At 33.1% G+C, this 25,531-nt stretch overlaps 1 protein-coding gene and 1 non-coding gene across 4 annotated transcripts in view; one reads left to right on the top strand and one right to left on the bottom strand.

Annotated features, from left to right (window-relative positions):
* LOC123564135 (synaptotagmin-15-like) overlaps positions 1 to 25,531 on the top strand; it is a 397,543-nt gene that overhangs the window by 82,211 nt on the left and 289,801 nt on the right. Inside the window, exon 1 of one of the 3 annotated variants that reach the window (XM_045357482.2) lies at positions 85 to 258. The exons of the other annotated variants lie outside the window; for them this stretch is intronic. Within the exon in view, the coding sequence (XP_045213417.1) occupies positions 219 to 258 (40 nt within the window). The 5' untranslated portion in view covers positions 85 to 218. Of the gene's footprint in view, positions 1 to 84; positions 259 to 25,531 lie in introns of those variants that run through there. 3 annotated transcript variants of the gene reach the window in all.
* Trnat-ugu (transfer RNA threonine (anticodon UGU)) lies at positions 7,585 to 7,657 on the bottom strand. The gene has a single exon. It is a non-coding gene; the product is annotated as a tRNA-Thr (tRNA).

Here is a 25,531-nt window from a genome sequence, read left to right as displayed (position 1 = left end):
ACAGTTCTTCTATCGGAAGGAGATTTTCTCGTTGAGCTAACTTATGTGTAGCCACTATTGATGAATAAAACGTACGGCAATCATGGTCTCTATAGTGAAATAACCTACGATGGCTATCAAATAAGAAATGTTGTTGCCTTTTTCTTTGAATTTTGAGACTTAAATTATTTTATCAACAGTGGTAAAAAGTATTGGATAAATCGCAGGACGTGACAAATATGGCAAATAACAGACACAACCTGCACAAAAAGCCACAAGGTAAATATTTGATATACAAGTGAAAGTGGAAAACTGATTTAAATGTTTTATTTAATTATTTAGTAGTTGTATTTATCTAACTATGAAAGTTGTAAAAAGACAAATGTAATGTTTTTATAACGGTCTGCGTTTATTTTCACACATACAATGTAAGACAACGAAACGAATGTGTAAATATTAACAATTGAACATAAGTGTGTTTGATTTTTCGTACAGCGATTTTTGACAGCTACAAAAGAAAGAGACACATAAACTTTCACAAACACCACTGTCTGTTGGCAATCACCTAATTATATGAAAAGCAAAATTAAACTAGAGGTGTTTATACAACACATTTCCCCTATGCTGGACGCTGCGGTTTGTGTAGTATAAATTTGTATGCTGTGACATTTGACCTTTGACGTAATAAACTAAAACCGACTGGGCCATATACTGACTAGAGACAATCGTCAAGTTTTAGAGTCATAGGCCTAAACTTTCTCCAGAGAAGGATCAGAAATTATTTTCAGTTTTGACAATATTGTGACATTGACCACTACCCTATCGACTACCAAAACAATAAAGGTTAACTATTGGGTACATGCACTCATCCTACGAACATTGGCGACTGTAGGCAAAAGCGCTCTTTAATGAATGGGCGGCAAACACTTCCAGCCTCATAGCCAGTATGACCGTTACCTCTGTCCTTTTGAACTCCAAAATAACCTTGGTTTTCTACAGATTACAAGCGATCAACGTATGAAGTTTGATGAGAAAAGGCTAAAGCGTACTTTGGCTACTTAACAAAACAATTTTCGGTGTCAATGTCAATGCTACCTTAAACTTTGGTCTTCTGGCTCCGAACAAAAGGGGTCATCTTTTGACCACAGACAATCGTTCTGTGTACTTGACGACTGTGCGCGACTGTACGTCAAAGTGTACTTTAGTGAATGAGCATACCTTGACCATTCAACTACTGAACCAAAAGAATCAGGTCCATCTACTGACAAATGCACCGTTCTATGTTTTTGACGAACGTAGGGTTAAGCGGCGTACCATGTTATGAATACTTTGTGCTACTGGGTGTCCAAGCATTTTCTGTTTATTGCTCGAAAATCAAATAGTTACAGACTGGCCAACCGGCCGACAAACAGACCGAAAGAACGTGGTGTCAGAAAAGCTTGTAATCATTTTTCAAAATATTTTTTTTTTCAAATTTAAGTTAAAAGTTGGAGGAATTTCAAAGGAATATTAACAAAATAAATGAATACTGCATTATTTGGTTCTTTTACATTATTTAAATCAAAATGTTGTTGTTTATACATTTTTACCGTAAAATCCACGAACATTTTGTACAACACACATTTACAAAATGACGAATAGATTAAATGAAAAAAGAAACAAGATAAAAGGACATCACATCCAAAAAAGGGTGATAAATGTGTTCATTGCATGTAATCAAGTTGATAAGAAAACAAATAATTATGCAAAATTTTGTTCTTTTTTATTTTCCACACATTTGATATTTATTTATCGACATACCATTTTTTTCATATTGAAATTCGACTACTTCAATTCAAATATTTTGATTCTGACTTATGGGTCATTCGTGCCATGTCCGAGAGCACTTATTGTTATAAAATACATAGCAAAATATCTTTCATGTGTAAAATGTTTTTTTTTTTTCTTTATCATTTTGCGTTTCTATGAATTTATACTGTTGGTATTTGCACAGATTTCCTTGTACAGTTTTTCTTATTTATTTTTTGCACTATTTATCAAGTTATATAGCAGAATATTTTCTTAAAAATAAGCCCGTTTTAATGTTGTTATTGCAAATTATCAAATTGTCAATAGTTTGAAATAAAGGAATACTTTTCGTCTGAAAATAATTACGTTATATGAGCCGTGCCATGGGAAAACCAACATAGTGGGTATGCGACCAGCATGGATCCAGACCAGCCTGCGCATCCGCGCAGTCTGGTCAGGATCCATGCTGTTCGCTAACAGTTTCTCCAATTCCAATAGGCTTTAAAAGCGAACAGCATGGAGCCTGACCAGACTGCGCGGATGCGCAGGCTGGTCTGGATCCATGCTGGTCGCATACCCACTATGTTGGTTTTCCCATGGCACGGCTCATATATTTTAACATTTTGGTCATTACGTTTTTGCTAATTGCGTTTTTAAATTACCCTCAGGGGCAGATGATCAGTCACTAATTAGAAAAAAAGACACGTAATTCTTTTATGCGTTTTAATTTGTTAATAAGTGATATTATCTCTAAATGAATTTGTCTTACATTACAATATCATTTGTGACATTGTATTTTGACATATCATTATATAAAATATATTTTTGTGTTCCGCGTAACGTGGAATCTGTCAACCGCCAATAAAAGTCATGAAAGGTAATTATATGTTCGTCTCGAAGTCATTCAGGAAATTCCTCGGCAACAAAAGAAATCAGTACAGGTGTGTATTAAGCAATTTGGATTTCATCTCGAGTAGCTTCAAGGATGTCCTCATAAATCCTCCGAAAGATGACCGACTCGCTCCGAGGATCGAGAAGAATAAATTTTCCGCTTGAGCTGCTCTGTAGATAAAATATATAAAAATGTAACGAAAATGATAGTTCCAAAAACATTTCAATTTCTGTGTTTTGTGAAAAAGAAAATACCTTTTTTTTCGTATTAGTAATTAAAAATAACATTTGATTTCTACTTGGTAATCATATTTTCAATAAATCGTTCAATTTCTTGGTGTTTTTTTTCAATTTCATTTATCAATTTATCACGACTAGAGATGTCAGTTTCATGAAGAATATGTGATGATTCCGATGAGCTTTGGTAATGAATTTGTGAGCAAAAGTACTAAATGTTACGGATTTGTGGAGAGGCCTCAACGTTTTCAGATTTCTCATAACATTATGCATTACCTGTCATTAGAGAATGCGTCTAAAATACACAGAAATGGTTAGTATTTATATGTCAGCATTATAATTAAAGGATTCGTGATGATATATTTGCATTGTTAGGAAAATAGGACAATATGCTAATATTGTCATTTGCAATTTGTATTTGTACCAGACTCGAACTGACTTAGAACAGAAACCATTTTCTTTTTTATGTCTATTTGGGGTCGAAACCGGGCCAAAATCTCAATGACAAATCGGTATTTTCTTTCAAACTTTTAAAGCTGATATTCCAAAGTAAAATAATGAATAAATCCCTGGATATGTTTCACAACTTAACTTGAAAATACAGGTCTGGAAATGCAGTCTCATAAAATGGCTTTAGACTGAAACTGTAAATAATGTATTTAATATAGCACTAACCTAAAATGTGAAAATAATCACAATTTTAATGTTTCAACACACGTTTTGGTAATGATATAGACCGCGGTCTCATTCCTTAATCTAATGTACAAAAACTCTAGAAACTAATGTCGGTTCTGTGCTCTCGTAACAGAACTTCATTTATATATTGGCAAATAACATTAATGCAAAGTGTTAAGATATTAATGGTGATCCGGCTAACGTATATGTAGTAAAATATTGAAAAGCTCCAGGCACAATAAATGAAATAGAGAGATTGATACAACCATGAAGAGTGTTTTAAACGAATATTTTCCCTATTACTGCAACATACTAGGATTTAAGCTCTGTAATAAGTGTTTGTTTCTACGCGCAAGAAGTAAACCGTAATATAACATATTGAAAGTTTAAAGAAAACATCATTCCAGTACATTCGTCAGTAAATATGTTTTGGAATTTGACGAATGCAGTTGAACGGTGAAACTAGATCAGCCATACCTCATAGCGAGTATGTTGAAAACGTTGTTTCCAGGCGATCGCAAATGGGGCGCTTACACAAAAGCATGGACTGCTTGTTTTTCAAGGCTATTTTGAATTTAATTAAGTACATATGTATATGTTGCAAACCAATTGTTTTGGAATGTTTGTAAAAAAATAGTCAAACAGTTGAAGTTTCCGTCACGCTTCTAAATCTAGAAGAGTAATGTTCTATGTTGGGATTTCCTATTTTTGAAGAAAGACCACTCAATTCACGGGCAGTTTGAAAGTTGCTGATGTGGTAATAGATAAGTCCAGATTTGAAACCAGGAATTGAACATATCATCTTTGACTGGTCAAAATTTAAAACGTTTTTGCGAATTAATGCCCTATAATGCCAGGCATTATTATCCTTTCAAAACATTCAAGCAACCACAGAAGTTATGTACAGAAAGTAGAAACGAAACAAGGTCTCCCAAATTGATGTATTTCTGAGAAAGCAAAGCCTTAAATTATTGTAACGTAGCGAGTACGCTGTAAGCGTTGTTTGCAGAGACTATTGAAAACTTACACAAACAATGGCTGCTTATTTTGAATTTAATTAAGTATATGTTGCAAACCAACTGTTTTGGAATGTCTGTAAGAATTAGTCAAAGAGTTAAAGGTTCTGTCACGCGTTTAATTCAAGAAGAGTAATTATTTTATGTTAGGCTTTTTTCTTTCCACAGAGGGTCCATCCGATTAATTGGAATTCTGAAATCTGCTGGTATGGCAAGGATTAGTACCTTCGGAAACCAGTAACTGAAATTATCACCTTTGACTTGTTTGTCAAAATTTTAAACGTTTGTGCGAATACATGCACTATAATGCCATGCATTATTATGCTTTTAAACATTCAAGCCATAGAAATAGACCACCATAGAAGTTATGTACAGACAATAAAAAATAAACAAGGTTCAATAATAATATCGCTGAAGGAACTCACTCGAGTACGGCCTGTCAACAACGGAGCGAGTTCTTGTCAGCCGAAATGCATCCATTTTTCCTCACATGAAATGTCTGCCTAATGTAATAAGTATCACAGAGGAATGTGCAAATACACAATATGTTTTCTCCAAACACTGTCGTCATAAATCTGTCACACTTCAAAGACTGACGATGGATGATATGGTAATGAGAATTTCCTGCAGAATCTTGTACCACTTAGAAAAGAATGGAAACCAATGACATTATATCAGAGGGAAGATTAATTGCACAATCTACTGTCCATAATAAACAATCGTTTCAATAAAACCCAGTTCAGCGGTTTATGAAAGTGACTAACGACCATTTATGTCATTTTAAATTGCTTTCATTATCGTTTCTTTTCAGACAACGTTAGCCGTTTTGCTAATTTAGCCCGGTACATTTCAGGCTCAGAAACTTACCACCGGAACAATATTTCAATATAATTTGTTGTGCACGACATTCTAATCAAAATTTCTGAAGTCTGTATCCTATACGCAAAGCTAGCTTGCTTACACTATAATATTTTCAACTGAGAACGACTCTCTTCCTTCACCGCATAATTATCATTTTACCATTTTATCTGATAGCAAAGGTCTTGAGTGGGTTGTTACTATTAGCAATATTTTCTCAGGACTCAATATCTTGTGTCGTAAGTTACGGGCTAATCATTATATAAAAGATATTTGTTTGTTTTAGTGTAAGGTCGAAATATATTTCACTGAGTGAACCCTATTTTAAATGCAATATTTTCACGATTGGCACAGCGAGTGGAATATATATCAACGTTACACCGAAACAAACAGATTATCCATTTTTGTGTGTGTATTTTTAATAGTTTTGACCACATTATATCCCGCGTAACATCACGTGCATTGCGTCAGGACGTTACAATGTCGTAACGTCACGATATCTATGTTAAAAAAGGTCAAATAATTCTTTGAAGTTTCCAAAGTTCTTTTACATTTCATAACGATGGAACGTATATTTTATGTTCATACATGTATAAATATATATCCATGTCTTCACTGAAATATATTTTGCAACGAATTTCCGATTATTTATAATTCATCTTCTTTCGCATTCAAGTGTAGTTTTGTAGCTGTGAAAATTTGTGAAACTAGTTCCGTTATCTTATTATTTCAACAATTATTTTTGCACAAAATTAAATTAAGCTACAAATGTGTATTCGTTAAACTAACATCTTAAATAACTACCAGGGATTCCGGTACAGTGGGAAAATTGGCAGAAATGTCTAAATGCTTACAAAAGAATGAATTTCCATTTTTACATTACATACGGTAATGCTAGCGTTGTCGAAACACTCACTATCTACATACAGACGACAGAAAACATTTAGATCAGACCATAATGGTAGACATCCAAATTGATGTATTTCTGTGAAAGCATAGTCTTGAAATATTGTAAACGGAACTCGAAAGTACACACAAACTAATCTTTCTTTGCATGCACTGGAGAAAAATCAAAACAGTCGTCTTGTTTGATGAAAGGTTTGTAGACGTCATATTACTTTTATTTCAGCCAAGTTATCATTTTGCATATATATTAGATGTTTAGCAATCAAGAAGGCCAAGTGTATTCAGAAGATGGAAGACAGATGTTATTCAGGTAAATGTTACCAAGGTTTTTTATTGACAAAAGGGTATTGGACAACATGATTATTCATGAATGTACAAACTATTTACTATTTTCACGTACCCTCCAGTTACTTTCTCTTTAGATAACACGTCTCAAATTGTAGCGCGCAATGGTAGAGTCGATGGGATAAACCCAAAATGATGATGAAAATCTAATTCATTTACACAATTTGGAAATAGGATTAATGGATTAAGAACAAATGATACTTTCGAATTCTAAGTATCTAAGTATTCCAGTAGAGTTACATTTACGTTCTTGATCTACAGAAAATCATAAGATGTGTCTTTCCTGGCCAATAAAAAAAAAGTGAGAAACAAGAGAAACAAGAGTGTGAGAGGGCGGTTCACATTGAAGACCTGTAAAAATCTATCCTTTATCTGGTGTTAGCATTAAAATCTAGAGCTGTTTATTAAACACATCTGTCCCACACGCTGGCCTGTTTGAGGCAAATTAGTGTGTAATTAGAAATTGTATATTGTGACCTTGACATTTTACCCTAATATATTCGTTAGAAATAATATTCAGTCTCGAGGTTACTTTACAGTTGACTTATTGACGTCCACAATAATAGACGCCATCTACTGGTCTCGGGCAATCATCCTTTGAAAGTTGACCACTTTAGGCAAAAGCGATATTTAGATTTGGAGAGGAAACTATTGTCAGTCTGAAGTAAATTGAAACTTGACCTTTCATCAATCTTACTAAAGTACTTGATCTTCTAAACGAAGATCTGAGGATGACCTATTCACATTCATCTTTATGTATATTTGGATTTCCGATGTTGCAATTTTTGTTTTCGCAAATCTATTTTTATTTGAACCAATCAGACGACTCGTTTCAACATTTTACTGAACCATCAAAATAGCGTCGAATGTCACAAGTGAGCAAAATGTGCAGTCAGTCCGGGGCTCGAACCCGGGACCCCTCGCTTACAAGGTGAGTGCTCTACCGACTGAGCTAACCGGCTGCCTGACACATATTCTCCCCTTACGTGACTAAGTTCGTACCGTGACATATGATACCTCTCAAAACACGAGGGCGCAGTCATGATGTGGTCATCATAATAAACATAAAAAACATAAAATCACAAAAATATGTAGGCATAAGAATCTTCAATTTATTGATCGTAAACTAAATTGTCTACTTATCGATCAACAGACCGACCAACAGACAGACAAAGAGCAAACCAATATACCCTTCTCCTTCGTAGGGGGCATAATAACAGTCTAAGTAAATTTCTTCCATCAACTGTGTTACACCTACCTTTTTGCAGATTAACCTGATAAGATATCAAATAATTGGTGTTGTCGCGATACTATTTGCTATATATTATAATATATATATATATATATATATATATGTATATAGTTTTAATGAATATGATAAAATTGCATTTTCATTCATGCCTTTTGATTACAAAATTTAATGTTTAGGTGAAAAATCTAAACATTGTGTAATTTTGTGGGAAACATTGTCTTAACATTTAAATTAAGTTTATACGCGTTCAGTGTTACTTGTATGATCAGATTCAGCATATTGCTTGAAACTGAAGTGTTGTCCTTACTAATTATTGTTAATGTTTTCTAATAAATCAAGTTAAAGCATAGCAAAAGTTCCTTCTAGGGTACATCTATATAAATATATAATGAACATCTTGTAAATTTTGGTTGCAATGTCTGTTTTAAACATTGGTCATCTGTATGCCGAACCCCAAGATTGGACGTTTGCTCATTTGCCTATAGAGTATCTATGACCATTATAAACTAAAATAATTTAGATTTAGGTGATTACTCCCCCAAACGATTCCAGACCAGAGTCATACCTAAACCAGCTCGAGTTGACTCTAGTTTACTAGTTGAATACTAGATTTATAAAACGCTCATTACAGTTACGTCAAATTACGTTTGAATGACGTTTGAAACGTTACGCTAATAATATAACAAAAAAAAAGAAATTAACAATTTTCAATATAACTAACAACTTTAAAAAAAGAAACGAGACCGGATTTCGAATCCGGACCACAAGGTTGGTAGTCCAACGCCTAACTACTCGGAAATGGACATTACTACTAACATTCTGCTGCGCTGAAATTATGTAAACACTAAATGCCTAGACGGTATCGGAGGTAAATCCCCGTCTATATTTGGTTCCATTTTTTAATCGATAATTTAAGGAGGAGGTCGATTTTTGTTTTCTGACCTCCACTACTGAGAGGATATTTTAACTATATAGTCTGCAAATAGGGGCATCAATTGACTGGGGGCCCAAATTTCTGCGCATATGCACTGAAATGGAATTCCGCAGCACAAAGAAAGAAATCTTAACAGGGACAATGAGAGATGGGGTTTGTTTTCACATACTGACCATAAATTCGAAGGTAACGACGTATGTTAACCGTTGTGACAAATAAGATGTTTGGCATGTTTCAACAATGCCACTTTTTCATCCTCGGGTTAAGTAATATGTAGTGCGCAGACCGCGTTCAGCCAGATTTGAAAGATTAATCTTAACGTGAGAGGTACTTTCTAAGATCACAGAGTTTGATGGACCAGCTTGTAATGACAGCAGGTTTTGCGATCAGTTGCTCAGTCAAGTGTGACTTACCAGTTCTAAGTGTTCTCAAGAGAAGGAACAATAATCAGAGATGATAATTTAGTACATTTTTCTGAAGAATAAGTTCTACTTTGGACTTTGTAAACGCTCCGTCCGTCACCTTTTAATTTGAGATAGAAATGTCTCTTGAAATTTAATTTTATATTTTATATCTAACAAAAATTTCATTAACATAAACGTTTTATTATCGCTCTAATTATGATAACCTTTTTTAGGATTTCATTCTTATGTAATGTTAAAAAACCAGGACAAGAACAACAACAACAAAAAACCCTTCTTGAAAAGTATGCATACGGTCTGCTCTGTCTTTTTTCACTCGATGGAGGAAGTTTTATTTATAGAAACAGTTATTGTAATGGTGAATATTGTAAAATAATTAGATGATAACACACAAAATGATTTAATTAAAACAGTATCATATGACAGAAAGAAGATTAGAAATAGATATAAACAAGCAAATCTTAATGTCCGTTGTGTTTTTACCAGTATGATAAGTCTGCCTTTGACTGGTCATCAATTCGTAAAACCGGAGGATTTTATTATGCTTCCTTTAAATGTTTTGTTGAAGTTTATCTATTTATAATCTTAGGTCAAATACTTTTTGAGATACAAACACTAAGGCTATTTTTGTGCATAATTTGACTACGTGTGAACTCCCAATAAAACAACAGGTGCACAAGTTCACATGCTGAAATAACAATCCTGTGAGGTTGAATGACTCGAGTTCAAATAGGTTTTGAGATATTCACGGCACAAATTTGGACGGACGGACAAGGGAACCTCATAAGGGTCCCTTCCCCTAAAATCAAAACAATCGTAGGGGTTGGGAGTACCAAAACGTAAAAACATCAACAAAAATAACTCAGATTTAACCAAAACAGCTGTTTTGTGACAGACGGTTTCGCGACGTACAGAAAAACGGACGAAACAGAAAATAATATGTGGTCCCCAAAATTTACCCAGACATATTCATTACCATAGGCCGATAAAGAACAAAAGTCAAGCTGCACATTCTTGGGTTCATCAATATTTGTTCACACAAATGTATTGATCTGAAAATAAGACATTTTTGACTTTTGGACAGACGGATGTACAGAGTAAAAATTGATATCAATCTACGCAAATGAGTAAATATGAATCAGTTTATACTTAAATATGTATCAAGAATAAAATGAAAAGTAAATAAAAAGTAAGATTCACTAATATAGCCATTTGTTATATTGTGACCATTTCATGTTCCCTAAAATAGATTTCTAGAGTGATGAGACCTTGGAATTACAGCTAAAATTTTTGCCCGGTCTGTCTACATTTTTCAATATTATGAAGGATGTTGCTAATAAGTATACGAGTATGTGCATGAAAACCGCACATATTCTTACTCGTAAGTCTTATTCATTATGTTTCGTCCTGGGACAGTTATCAAAACACATGCATATTGCTTAGAGTACATTATTCATAATTATCAAAAATAATTCAATCTGTTATTTAATTACAGGAGACAATTGGTGAGATCACATTAAAATAGATATCACTGATTCTCATCTTTATAATAAGGTTTTAACCAATATGTCTGTGTTGATGTATAAGAAAGGAATTAGAAAAAGATACGACATTTTCGTAAGAGATAAATATTTATTTATTGTTAATCTAGTAATTTGAAAATATATATAATCGTAAGTCGCTACCGACATGACCATCAAATAAATTCTCGTTATGGTGGAAAGCTTTTGCTTAGTGTTGAAGAAGTCATGTTGAAATATAAAATACGGTATTAATTTGGAATACTGTGTAATTACCAGGTAGTCATTAAGCTAGTGTTCCCATGATCAGTAAGAAAACCATGTATTTAACTTTTAAACTTTCCTGGTTTTCTGTGTTTCTGTTATTATTTTGACTTGTTCCGTTTTGTTTTCTTAGAAATCTTCTTACAGATTATATTTGCAATTCCTAAATATCACCAAAATTAGACTGTTACGAAATGTTTGGTTCATTGTCCAATATTGGAAACGGTAATGACATCAGTTGATTGCTCGAAAGAATGTCAAGTTGCTATTACGGTAAACTTAAGTGCTCACAAGTATATTTACTAACAGAGATCTCTGAAAAGTTTCATACAAGTAAATATGTTTTCAGTGTGATTACTTTCCTGGAAATCATCAGTTTATCATCCGCCGTCTCGAGACAACTTTAAAAGACAGGAAGAAAGAAAACTGAGACAAATAATGCAGAATTGTCACTAATTAGTTCTTGTGCCAGACTGTTACCGTCTTAGATGTAACATAATTGTTATCGGCAAGATTGAAATGTAATAAAACTTATCATCGTTGGATGTTTTCATCGACAACTAATGCAGAAAATGTCAGTATGACGCCCAATATATTTCTTTCAGTTGCCGTAATATAAACTATTATTCTGCATGCAAAACTGTGTACCTTGGGTTTTGTTAGAGATTTTACTCAGCCAGACCAAAGTTATGGCTCTTGGCTTAGTCAAAAACTTGCACAACAGGACATAAAGGTGTGTGTCTCACGTACTTTAACACGTATTTGACTTAGGGTCATGAAACATGATGGAAAAGTTATTCAGCATGTCAAGTTGCGTACCTGGTGTTCTGTTATATGGATTTCACTCAGCAAGACTAGAGATATGGTCCTTGACTTCGTGAAAAGTACACATAATATACTTAACAGTTGTAATGCATTTATCTTTAAAATATTTTACCTAGAGTCATGAAACCATGTACAGTGATAGGAAGGGGGCGCCGATGTCCTGTGGACACATGTCTAGTTTACGTTCTAAACTGATAATTGAAACTGAGATATAAGGTGATTGTTCCTGAAAAATCCAGTTATTAGTCTGTCCGTATGCAATAATATGCATTAAATAAATTGTTTTAATTGTTTAATGTTGGAATAAGATGAAAATGACATCAAAGCCATCACAAACTTTTATTTTGATATAAATATAATTTAGGCTGATTGAACGACGGTAAAAGATAGTCGAGGTGAACGTTTCCTGCACCTTTATGTAAAGCAAATTCAAAAAATTGTTTGTTTGATACCAACTTTTGAATATCTTTAACAAAATAGCACCATTTGCATTAACTGCTAGTCTGCTTATACTAATGAAGGATTTAAACTGCTTCATAGCCATATAAGCATTGCCTCCATAACTACAAAGGGGCTGTTGCATACTAGGGGTCAGAGTTAAGGTCACTCCAGGGAATGTTCTAAAAACAGAATTCCAATGAGATGTTAATTAATTAACAGTAAAAATGTCACAAGCTACCGTTGTGAGAAATTTGGTACTTTGATCCAGTCTGTCTAGATAAATAGTGATCTGAGCAATTTTTAGCAATTTACTTTATAGTTCTACAAGTTAACGTTGAAACCAAAGAAAAACAATTATTCCTGGGTTGTCAAAAGTCTCAGTATCTGCGAAATCATCCTGGCGAGAGAAGTATTGTCGAATGTTACAGGAGTTTTGAGTACATTTGTACAATGCACCGGAAGCTATAAAATGATGCTATAACGTTTATTACACATCAAGGAATACTTGCTCTTCAATCAATTAATGATTTATAAACTGACATTCAAACGTGGTTTAATGATCGCTATGCGAAATATCTAGATCGTTAATGACGTAATACGTCTGTGCTTCATTTGCTTTAGAAAGTTACTTTTAAATTAGTTGTGAGAGGAAACTTCAATTGATTTCAGAAGAGCAGATGTTATTCTGACTTGCAGCGGTAACAATGTTGCTAAAATTGTGAGTCTAGCATATATGAGAACGACTTTTTTAAATCTTTATTTCGCTATGAAAATAAAACTAATAATGCTCCCGAACGTCAGTAAGACAACGATGAATGTGTTTATAACACTGTGAGTAAAGCAATTTCTTAACTAAAGTAAAGAAATTGTTTTTCTCTGAGGTTCAAACGTAGGTTTTATTGTTGGATAATACATAAATACATACATACCAGCATTCATATTTTGATGAAGAACTATGTTCTTCATTTGAAATCTGGTCTCACATTTATTCTCATTATAATTTGCTTATTTAGAGAACTTTACTGATTGTACTCTAAAGGCACTTGTATTTGCTACATTGACAATGTACGATAACTACTTTAAATTGAAAGACACGATTTTCATATACATTAAATCAATTAATGTATTAATGATTTGGCGTATTTGTAGAATGAAATTTTGTTTTGATAATATCCTATTTTCATATCTAAAGTTCAGTTTGTTGTCAAAGAATGTGTTAGATTTTCATTGATCTAATTGTGAATATAGTTTTTGTAGATCTACCCCCGCCACTTGCGAATTACAGATATCAAATTCAAATTAGCTAATTTGTTTGCAAGAGAAACGCGTTATACATGTAAACCCTTTTTATGTGATCATATCCTTAAAGGTTTCTTAAAAAATACATGCTTAAAGATTTCTTGACAAAATGCGTGCTAAAGTGATGGGTTCATAGACAAACAGTTTTCGAACCGCATATAATGACACAGATAGCATGTTCGCTTACTGGTATTTTTAAGGGATTATAGTTTTCTTATTACATGTACCATTTTCCGGCCATTGTATGATAGTTGCTGGAAAACATGCGACTAATATTACCATACTTGTTTTGATTATACGTTCTTTTAAAACACTTTGATACAAATCTATTTTTCCGCTTGTAAGGCCTAGTACTTTTATTTTACTAAATCAAAATTCCGCTTAAGGCGGTGCTAGGGGGTTTGAGGGGTGTTTCACATTTTGTTACCTGTAAACAGACAGACTCAGTTAAACCGAGTCTGCTACTAAGTTGCTGGCTGTGTTCTGTATTTCACAGATTTTATTTTATTACCTCGAAAATACATTGGTATACAAAATAAAAAAATAAAAGGTATGGATAGATACGCCGGAAGCACGGATCACCCTAAAGACAGCCGGAGAGACTTGCATCGCAAAATAGGCCGTGCCCGCAAAATGGATCGCCAGGAACGATATGTTATCAAGTGCATGATTTTGTAACCGTTACTTATGCGGTGAGTTGGACCATACATATGTCTTGTTTCTCAGTACTGTTCTAACAATATGCATTTTGATTTCAATATTATTTGACAGATATCGCATTTATACTATCAAGTAGGATGGAAATCCATAACAGAAATACAGGACAAACACAACTGTCAAGTCCAATAAATGTCTTTCCAAAGCCAATCCTTCATATTTTATGCAGTCAGATCCTGAATTTCTGTCGGTTTAATGTAATATTATAGCTTTTTGCATTATTTAAGTTATTTAGAAATAGAAATGACGTTGTCGATAAATTTCAATCTTATGAATAAATGTCACAATAACGTTTCCCGCAAGGACAAGGAGAATAACACAGCTTTTAAAAATAATATATCCACAGAAATCAAAGCAAATAATCTTGTTTATGTAATAAATACAGCTTCATTGCACTTATTTCGGAAATTCTTGAAAAATATTAGTTTTGAGACATCGTATACATGTACCTATTTCTAGAAAACTGTTAACCACATGTCAGTATGACCGACACATAAGACATGAATAAAACAAGAACAAAAAAGTAATATCAAGTGAAATAAAGCATAAGTACTATTATCAACATTACAATATGTGATTAATAAAAGCAAGTTTATGATAAGGTTTAAAAGAACGAATTCTTTTCAATCCTTGCTTATATCACCATATTCGTCGCCAGACATTACAAGATATGACATAAATCCGATATATGAATTCCGGATACGTTGCAATTACATATAGAATATCTTCATAAAACAAAATGTAGATTCGTAAACAATATCTTTGCAAAGTAAGTACCTCGGTTTTAAGAGGTGTATGCAAATGATCTGATATCTTATTAAAGAATACATTGTCATTTTATTTTGTTACTAGGCTCCTGCAACAAGCTTAATGATACATTTAAGGTATGTTAAAATGTATTTGCTTATCAAACTGTCATGTATCCGTTTACATCTATTGTGCCACTGTTACTTTTAAACTGATGCAATCAGTTTGAGGAAAAGTTCAAATTAAAGCAGTTTTCTCAGCAATATGCTTTATGGTCAAGAAATTGTAAGAATTTGTATAATTATCGTTTCCTGACTCAATTTACGATATGTGATACATTTTTAAAAGTCGTACTATTAGAGACGCCGTCATTGGATGGCATAAATGCGTTTCTATATTATCAAAAAGGTTAAAGGGTTCGATGTCATACTTGATCACGCGGATAGTGGCTGCCTGTTTCAGACAAGCACTCGTTTTCTTCTCAACAACTTATAATGCCTCATTGGTATGGTGCCACGTTACCCCGAAGTCTTTTAAAACTTTAATCATTCCTTCACCTTTTTTTGAGCTGGACGACTTGTTCTTCCATATAGTAACAGTAAAACATTTAATTTAATGATTCAGTCGACGGTTCCACTTCACATCTTCTTTACATCTTTCTAAAGGCAATGATAAATTTTAATGCATTTCCATCTTTTCTTCATTAATTCATTCGGTAACTCCTTCATGTAAACTGCACTTTTGCTATCTTTTATGCAGAATTTACATAGGAATACAGAATTCCTTTAATCTGTAGAATTTTATGCATTTGTTAATTTGCCGCGTCATTGGAAGGCGATTCCTTTGAATCACGTCGTCGTGATATAAAGTGCTGCGATAGATCTAAGCGTTATATTTTGAAATTGTCGATTTTGGAATAAATGAATAAATAACACAGATTGACAATTGATGATATGATAATGGTCGATTGAAATCCGAGAGTTTTCTGCCGAATCTTTTACCACTTATACATGGGAAACCAAAGACATCACACTAAAGAGAAAATTAAGTTTTCAATATACTGCCCCTAATAAAAAGCACTTTCAATAAAACCCTGTTCATTGGTTTATGAAAGTGACTAACGACAATTTGATAAAACCTAAATATCATTAAAATATATTTCAGGCTAACAAACGTACAATGTACTACCGGATGCAGAGACAATGCACGGGCTAAATGTCTGCTTTGGTCATCGTATTTTGGATTTTTTCAAAATAATTTTCTGTGAACAAGAATGTCTGATATTTTAGCAGTATGCCATCAACTTGCTGACGCACATATGTAAAATTACTATAAATTAGTCTTTATCCTATATGCAAAGCTAGCTAGCTTACACTATAATATTTTCAACTGCGATCGACTCTTCCTTCACCACATAATGATCATTTTGAAAGTACTTGATTACCATTATCTGATAGCAAAGCTTTTGAGTGGGTTATAAGCAATCTTGTCTCAGAACTCATGTGTCGTAAGTTACGGCCTAATCACTGTAAACCTATATATTTTGCAGCTAACTGTCAACTTCGGCACGCACGAGAACAAAATGATTAATTCTAATGTTTTAGGATCTGAAAATGGCATTGTACCTCAAAGGAAATCATCATAGTCGTATTCTTCCATTTGTTTTCGTTTAAAACAATGTAAATGGTATCATGCTTAACTTTGCTAGAAAATTATACGTAAGCCACTCATTACTTAACTAAAATAAGACCAGTCAAAATAATTTGACAATGAGTCCCACAATTCTACATCACAGTGATGTCTTTTGTAAAGGGAAATGCCATAGAGAAAGTTATCAAAAGACCTATGTGTCGTGCGATATAATCTAGTTCTTGTGATGTGTAATACGACAATATATTGGTAGATTTTTCAGACTTGAACAGACTTTCAATTTCATTTCATGTTTATTTTGGGTCAAGACTGAGCCATAATCTCAAAGACAAACGGTGTTTTCTTTCAAAATTTTCAAGTAAAATAATGAATGAATCTACTAGAAGTTTTCAAAACTTAACCTGAAAATAAAGGTCTGGAAATGCATTGTACTGGTAAGTATAGTGTCAAAAATGGCTTTAAGCTGAAACTGGAAATGATTTATTCATATAGCACTATCATGAAATGTAAAAAATAATCCCACTTACACGATTTTGGCAATAATATAGACCGCGGTGCTATGAACACAAACTCTACAATTTCTTCTATAATCATATATTGGCGAAGAACAAATAACTCAAAAGGTAAAGATATTAATGATGATCCGGCTAACGTATATATAGTAAAACCCAGTCACATAAAAAGAAATGGAAAGATTGATATAACCATAAAAGGTGTTCTATTTATCTTATTGCCGAATTACTGCCACATACACTGAGTTAAGCTCTGTAACAAGTATTTGATTCTACACGCGAGAAGAATACTGTAATACAACATGTCGAAAGTTTAAAGAAAACAACATTCCAGTAAATATGCTTTGGAATTTTACGAGTGAATTTGAACGGTAAAACCAGATCAGTCATATCTCGTAGCCAGTAAGCTAAAGGCGTTGTTTCCAGAGGCTATCGAAAATGACGATTACACATAAGCATGCACTGCTTAGTTTTCAGGGTTATTTTGAATTTAATTAAGTACCTGCTGCAAATCAACTGTTTTTGGAATGTTTGTATAAAAATTAGTAAAACAGTTAAAGTTTTCTTTACGCGTTTAAGTCCAGAAGGGTAAATACTTTTTGTTGGGCTTTCCCCTTTTGAAGAAAGTTCATCCGATTAATGGACAGTTTGAAAGCTGCTGGTATGGCAACAGATTAGTACCTTCGAATTTAAAACTGATAACTGAACAAACCACCTTTGACTTGTCAAAATTTAAAACGCTTGTGCGAATAAATGCGCTATATCGCCAGGTATTATTATTCTTTCAAACATCCCCGCAATAGCAATAGACCACAATAGAAGTTATGTACAGACAGTAAAAAGAAACAAGATTCAATAATGATATTGGTAAGAAAACTTATTCGCATATATTATGACCTGTCAAGAACGTACACAGTAAAAAATGGGCGAGTTGTTGACAGACGATATGCATCCATTTACTCAAATAAAATGTATGTGTCATTAAATAAGTATAACAGAGGAAGGTTTAAATAATCAATCTGTCTACTCCAAACACTGTCGCCATAAATCTGTCATACTTTTATCAGAAATCAGTGACATAAAAAATGGCTTTACTTGGCAACAGATTTATAATCAGTTCAATGATAGTCACTTATTTGAAGCGAAATTACACTATATTATCAACAAAGTAAAAAAATAACAAACATATTCCTTTTTTGAAATGCCAACCAACTTTTATTTTTGATGACAGTAATTCAGTATTCATCAAGAAATACGTGATATTTTGCTCACAAATCCATAACTGATGCTTGTAAGAAATTATCTCTTTGAGTGATTGACCTAGACGTGATCATATACCCGTTTTTGTATCTTTACATCCCCTTTCCGCCGTTGAAAACCTTCTTTAAAGTTGTCAGTACTACTACATGTCTATTGGCTTATTCAAACAGCTAATTAGTATGTTGAACCAGTAGTGTCGACAGCTCTTGGTATGAGATATTTTTCATTTTACTGACTATCATGATTGTGATTTTCACTTTTTTCTATAATAAAGCATTATTTCAATTGATCTGTTGCACAAATTGATAAATCGTTTCTTCAATTTGATCTCATTGATATTAATGTTTTACACAAACCGACGATGGATAATATGGTAATGTTCGATTTGAAATCCGAGAATTTCCTGTAGAATCTTTTACCACTTATTAAAAGAAGGGAAACCAAAGACATTACACTAAAGGGAAAATTAATTGTTCAATATACTGTCCCTAAAACCCTAAAAAGTAATTTCCATAAAACCATGTTCAGCGGTTTATAAAAGTGACTAACGACCATTTAATAACCTAAACGTCATTTTAAATCGTTTTCATTATCGTTTCTTTTCAGACAACGTCAGCCAATTTAGTCCGGTAAATTTCAAGCTAACAATCTTACAACCGGATGTGGAGATAATGCACGGGTTTTAGTTCTACTTTTGTCATTGTATTTAGAATTATTTTTCATGATAATTTGTTGTGCACATCAAAATGGCTAAAGTTACCTTATTTAGTTTATTGGAATGAATGGAACAAAGATGTCTGATATTTTAACTGTATTCCATCAACTTGCTGACGTATATCGAAATGAAATGACTACAGATTGGTCTGTATCCTGTATGCAAAACTAGCTAGCTTACATTATAATATTTTCAACTGAAAACCACCCTTCCTTCGCCACACAATGATCATTTTGAAAGTACTTGATTACCATTATCTGATAGCAAAGCTTTTGAGAAGGCTGTTACTATTCGCAAAGTTTTCTCAGGATTCAACAGATTATCCTTTTATTTTGTGTATTTCCAATGGTTTTGACCATATTATATCCATTTTACCCTCGCTACATCACGTGCATTTCGTTATGACGTTACAGTGTCGTGACGTCACGATATCTATGTTGAAACAATGTCAAATAATTCTTTGACGTTTCCAAAGTTATTTTACATTTCATTATGATGGAACGTATATCTTATGATCGTGCATGTATTTATCATTCTCCCATACCACAGGTCTACCATGGTTCCCCGGTAGAACCATTTTATCATTCTCCCATACCACAGGTCTACCATGGTTCCCCGGTAGAACCATTTTATCATTCTCCCATACCACAGGTCTACCATGGTTCCCCGGTAGAACCATGTCGAACATCTAATGAATGAGAATGGTAGTTATATACATTTATGTATTCACTGAAATATATTTTGCAACGAATTTCCGATTATTTATAATTCGTATTCCTTCACATTCAAGTGTAGTTCTGTACCAGTGAATAATTGTGAAACTAGTTCAGTTTTCTTATTATGTCAGCAATTGTTTTAACACAAATTGAATTAAGCTACAAATATATATTCGTTAAACAAACCTCTTAAATAACTTCCAGGGATGCTGGTTCAGTTAGAAATTTAGCAGAAATGTCAAAATGTGTACAAAAGGATGAATTCCATTTTCACATTATTCATGAAACTGCTAGCGCTGTCAAACACTCCTCATCTATATACAGACGTCAGAAGATATTTAGATCGGCCATAACGCTAGACATCAAAATTGATGTATTTCTGTGAAAACATAGCCTTGAAACATTGTAAATTGAACCCGAAAATCTCAAAAGTACGCACAATCTAATCTTTCTTTGCATGCACTGGAGAAAAATTAAAACAGTCGTCTTGTTTAGTGAAAGGTTTGTAAACGTCATGTTACATTTATTTAAGCCTAGTGAATTCCCGGTGTTATTTAAGTAAATGTTAGCAAGGTCTTTCATTGTCAAAAGGGTATTGGACAACCTGATTATTCATGACCGTACAAAATTTTCAATTCAGACTCCATTAATTATATAACATTTTCTTTCATCTAATTGGCCCTGAACCCTGAAACAAAATACAATTGTTGTCGTCGTATTCATTCTGAAAACTTACTATATTCATGTACCCTCCAGTTACCTTCTCTTTAGATAACACGTGTCCAATTGTAGCGCACAATGGTAGGGTCGATATGATAAACACAACATGATGATGAAAATCTAATTCATTTACAAAATTTGGAAATAGGTTTAATGGATTAAGAACAAATGATATTTTCGAACTCTAAGTATCATAGTATTCCAGTAGGGTTACATTTACGTTCTTAATCTACAAATAATAAGATGTGTCTTTCCTTTCCAATAAGAAAATGGCGAGGAACGAGAAACAAGAGTGTGAGAGGGCGGTTCACATTGAATACCTGTAGAAACCTATCCTTTATCTTGTATTACAAAATACGCAAAAGAATTAAAATCAAGAGCCGTTTATTAAACACATCTATCCCACACGCTGGCCTGTTTGAGACAACTTAGTGTGAAGTCAGAAATTGTATATTCTGACCTTGGCATTTTACCCTTATATAGTCGTTAGAAATAATATTCAGTTTTGAGGTTACTTGACCTTGACATTTGACTTATTGACGCTGACAATCATGGCGGCCATCTACTGGCCACGGACAATCACCCTATGAAAGTTGACCACTTTAGGCAAAACCAATTTAGTTTAATTTTGGAGCGGTAACCATTTTCAGTCTGTAGTAAATTGAAACTTGGCCTTTCATCTACTGACTGATTTGAAAATATATAATTGTTGTAACTCGCTACCGACATGACCATCAAATAAATTGTTTTCACATTCTCGTAATGGTGGAAAACTTTTGCTTAGTGTTTGAAAGAAGTCATGTTGAAATATAAAATACGGTATTAATTTGAAATACCGTGTAATTACGCAGTCATTAAGCTAAAGTACTTTCAGTATAATGGAATCTAGAGTTCCAATGATCAGTAAAAAAACATTTAATGTATTATTATTTTTTAAACTTTCCTAGTTTTTCTGTGTTTCTGCTATTGTTTTGACTTGTTCCCTTTTGTTTTCATAGAAATCTTTTTACATATTATATTTGCAATTCCTAAATATCACCAGAATTAGACTGTTACGAAATGTTTGGTTCATTGTCCAATATTGGAAAATGTAATGACATCAGTTGATTGCTTGTATGTTTACTAACACAAATCTCTGAAAAGTTTCCTACAAGTAAATATGTTTTCAGTGTGATTACTTTCCTGGAAACCATCAGTTTATCATCCGCCGTCTCGAGACAACTTTAAAGACAGGAAGTGAAGAAAACTGAGAAAAGTAATGCAGAATTGTCACTAATTAGTTCTTGTGCCAGACTTTAACAGTCTTAGATGTAACATGATTGTTATCGACAAGATTGAAATGTAATAAACTTATCATCTTTGGATGTTTTCATCGACAACTAATGCAGAAAATGTCAGTATGACACCCAATATGTTTCTTTCAGTTGACGTAATATAAACTATCATTCAGCATGCGAAGCTGTGCACTTTGGGTTTTGTTAGAGATTTTACTCAGCCAGACCAAAGTTATGGCCCTTGGCTTGGTCAGAATCTTGCATAAAAGAACATAAAAGTTTGTGTTGCACGTATTTTAACACGTATTTGAACTAGGGCCATGAAACGTGATGGAAAAGTTATTCAGCATGTGAAGTAGCGTACCCGGTGTTCTGTTATCTGGAATTCACTCAGCAAGACAAAAGTTATGGTCCTTGACTTGATGAAAAATATTCATAACATACTTAACAGCTGTAATGTATTTATCTTAAAACTATTTTACCTAGAGTCATGAAAACGTACAGTGACAGGAATGGGACACCAATGTCTTATGGACACATGTCTAGTGTACTTTCTACATTGATAATTGAAACTGAGATATAAGGTGTTTGTTCCTGAAATACCCTACTGTTAGTCTGTCCGTATGCAATAATATACATAAAATAAATTGTTTCAATTGTTAAATGTTGGAATGTTGTTCAACGTTTCCTGCACCTTTATTTACAGCAAATTCAAAATGTTGTTTCTGGATATCTTTAACACAATAGCACCATTTGCATTTACTGTTAGTCTGCTTATTATAATGAAATTTTTAAACTGCTTCATAGCCATATAATCATTGCCTATGCGTCTACTCCTTAACTACAAAGGGGCTGTTACATTCTAGGAATAAGAGTTAAGGTCACTTCAGGGAATGCCTTTTAAACAGAATTCCAAGCTACCGTTGTGAAAAAGTTGGTACTTTGATCCAATCTGTCTTGATCTTTCGAAACTGGCAGTCCGCTATATGGTTTTAAATAGTGATCTGATATTTTCTAGCAATTTGCTTGTTCAACTTAACGTTGAAACCAGAGAAACACAACTATTCTTGAGTTGTCAAAAGTCTCATTATCTGCGAAATCACCCTGACGAGAAAACTATTGTAAAATGGTACAGTGGTTTTGAGTACATTTGTATAATACACCGGAAGCTAAAAACAATGAAGCTATAACGTTTATACCACATCAAGGAATACTTACTCTTCAACCATTTAATTATTTATGAACTGACATTCAAACGTGGTTTCCTGATCGCTTTGCGAAATATCTAGATCGTTAATGACTTAATACGTTTGTGCCTCATTTGCTTTAAGAAGTTACTTTTAAATTAGTTGCCAGAGGAAATTTCAATTTATTTCGATAGAGCAGATGTTATTCTGACTTGCAGCGGTAACAATTTTGCTAAAATTTCCATTTAAGTTTGTGAGTCTTGCAAATGGAAGAACGGCTTTATTTTAATCTCTGTCTAATAATTAAGTTTTTGATTAAAGTGATAACCTAAATTGTCTTACACTTTGCTATGAATAATTCTTACAAATTAAAACTAATGTCCCCGAATGTCTGTAAGACAACGAGGAATGTGTTTATAACATTGTGAGTAAAACAATTTCTTAAATAAAGCAAAGAAATTGTTTTTCTCTGGGGTTCAAACGTACATGTATTCGTATTTTTGTGAAAGAACTATATATGTTCTTGACTCGAAATCTGGTCTCACGTTATTTTCATTATAATTTGTTTATTTAGAGAGTTTTACTGATGTACATTAAAGCCATTTATTTGCTGCATTTACAGTGCAATAACTACCTTTAACTAATCTTTGAGATTTAACGTATTTTTAGAATAAAATCTTGTTGTGATAATTTGATAATTCCATATTTAAAGACAGTTCAGTTTGCTGTCAAAGATTTTGTAAGTTTTTCATTGATCTAGTTTCATGCATTTGATATGGTTTGTATAGCTCTACCCCCGCCACTTGCCGTTTGATCTGTATCAAATTCATATTAAATAATTCATTTTCAAAAGAAACTCATTATACAAGTAAACTATACATATATTATTTGCTTCGGAGGGTACTGATTTTTTCAAAAGTACTATAAATCATAATGTCACCATATTCTTAAACATATCAAACAATGTTAAGCAAATCTCAATACCTATTATTACCTTCATTATGTGATCATATCTTTAAATGATTCTTGAAAAAAATGTATGCTTCAAGATTTCTTGACAAAATGCGTTTCACGGATTTAATTTTATTACCTCGAAAATACATTTGTATACAAAAAATAAAAGGTTAGGGTAAATTTACTTGTATTATAGTATACCTTTAACACAGCCATAGAACCTTGCATCGCAAGAAAGCCGGGCCCGCAAAAATATAGAACAAATTGGTGACCCATGGATCGCCAGCTGTGCATACAAATAAACATTATGTTATCAAGTGCATGCTTTTGTAACCGTTACTTTTGCGGTGAGTTGGAACATAAACATGTCTTGTTTCTTATTACTGTGATATGGCTTTTGATTTTAATATTATTTGACAGATATCGCATTTATACTATCAAGTAGGATAGAAATCTATAACAGAAATTATTATTATTATTATACCAGATTTATATAGCGCCATTTTCATGATAAACACGTTCAAATGCGCTTTACATATAGAAATACAGGACAAACACAATTGTCGAGTCCAATAAATGTCTTTCCAAAGCCAATCCTTCATATTTTATGCAGTTAGATCTTGAAGTTCTGTCGGTTTAATGTAATATTATAGTTTTATTGCATAACGATATTTAGAAATAGAAATGACGTTGTCGGTAAATTTCAATCTTATGAATAAAATGTCACAATAACGTTTCCCGCAGAGACAATGAGAAAGACACAGCTTCTTAAAAGAATATATCCATAGTAATCAAAACAGATAATCATGTCTATTCATTCAATACAGCTTCGTTTCTCTTTATTTGAGGAAATTCTTGAAAAAGATTAGTTTTGTGACATGGTATACCTATTTCTAGAAAACCGTTCATAAAATGTCAGTATTAGCGTCAGATAAGATGAGGATAAAGTAAGAATAAAATAAGAACAAAATGTAACGTCCAGCATATGTAATAAAGCATTAGTACTATAATTATCAACATTACAATCTGTGATTAACAAAAACAAGTTGATGATTAGGTTTAAAAAACTCCTTCGGTTTTCAATAATCGCATATATCACTATATTCAGCACCAGACACATTACAAGATATATCCGATATATGAATTTCGGATACGTTACAACTACATGTAGAGTATCTCAAACAAAATGTAGCTTCGTAAACAATATCTTTGCAAAGCAAGTACCTCGTTTTAAGACGTGTTCGCAAATATTCTGATATCTTATTTTATAACACATTTTATTTTGTTACTGCGTTCTTGCAACAAGCTTTATGATACATTTAGGTTAGGTTGAAATGTATATGCTTTTGAAACTGATATGTATCCGTTTACAATTAAAGTGTCACTGTTACTTTGAAACTGACGCAATCAGTTTCTGGAAAAGTTCA

Source organism: Mercenaria mercenaria, chromosome 2, assembly GCF_021730395.1.
Source record: "Mercenaria mercenaria strain notata chromosome 2, MADL_Memer_1, whole genome shotgun sequence".
Taxonomy (NCBI): domain Eukaryota; kingdom Metazoa; phylum Mollusca; class Bivalvia; order Venerida; family Veneridae; genus Mercenaria; species Mercenaria mercenaria.
Note: the sequence above shows the minus strand (reverse complement) of the source record. Positions and strands in the feature narration are given on the sequence as shown.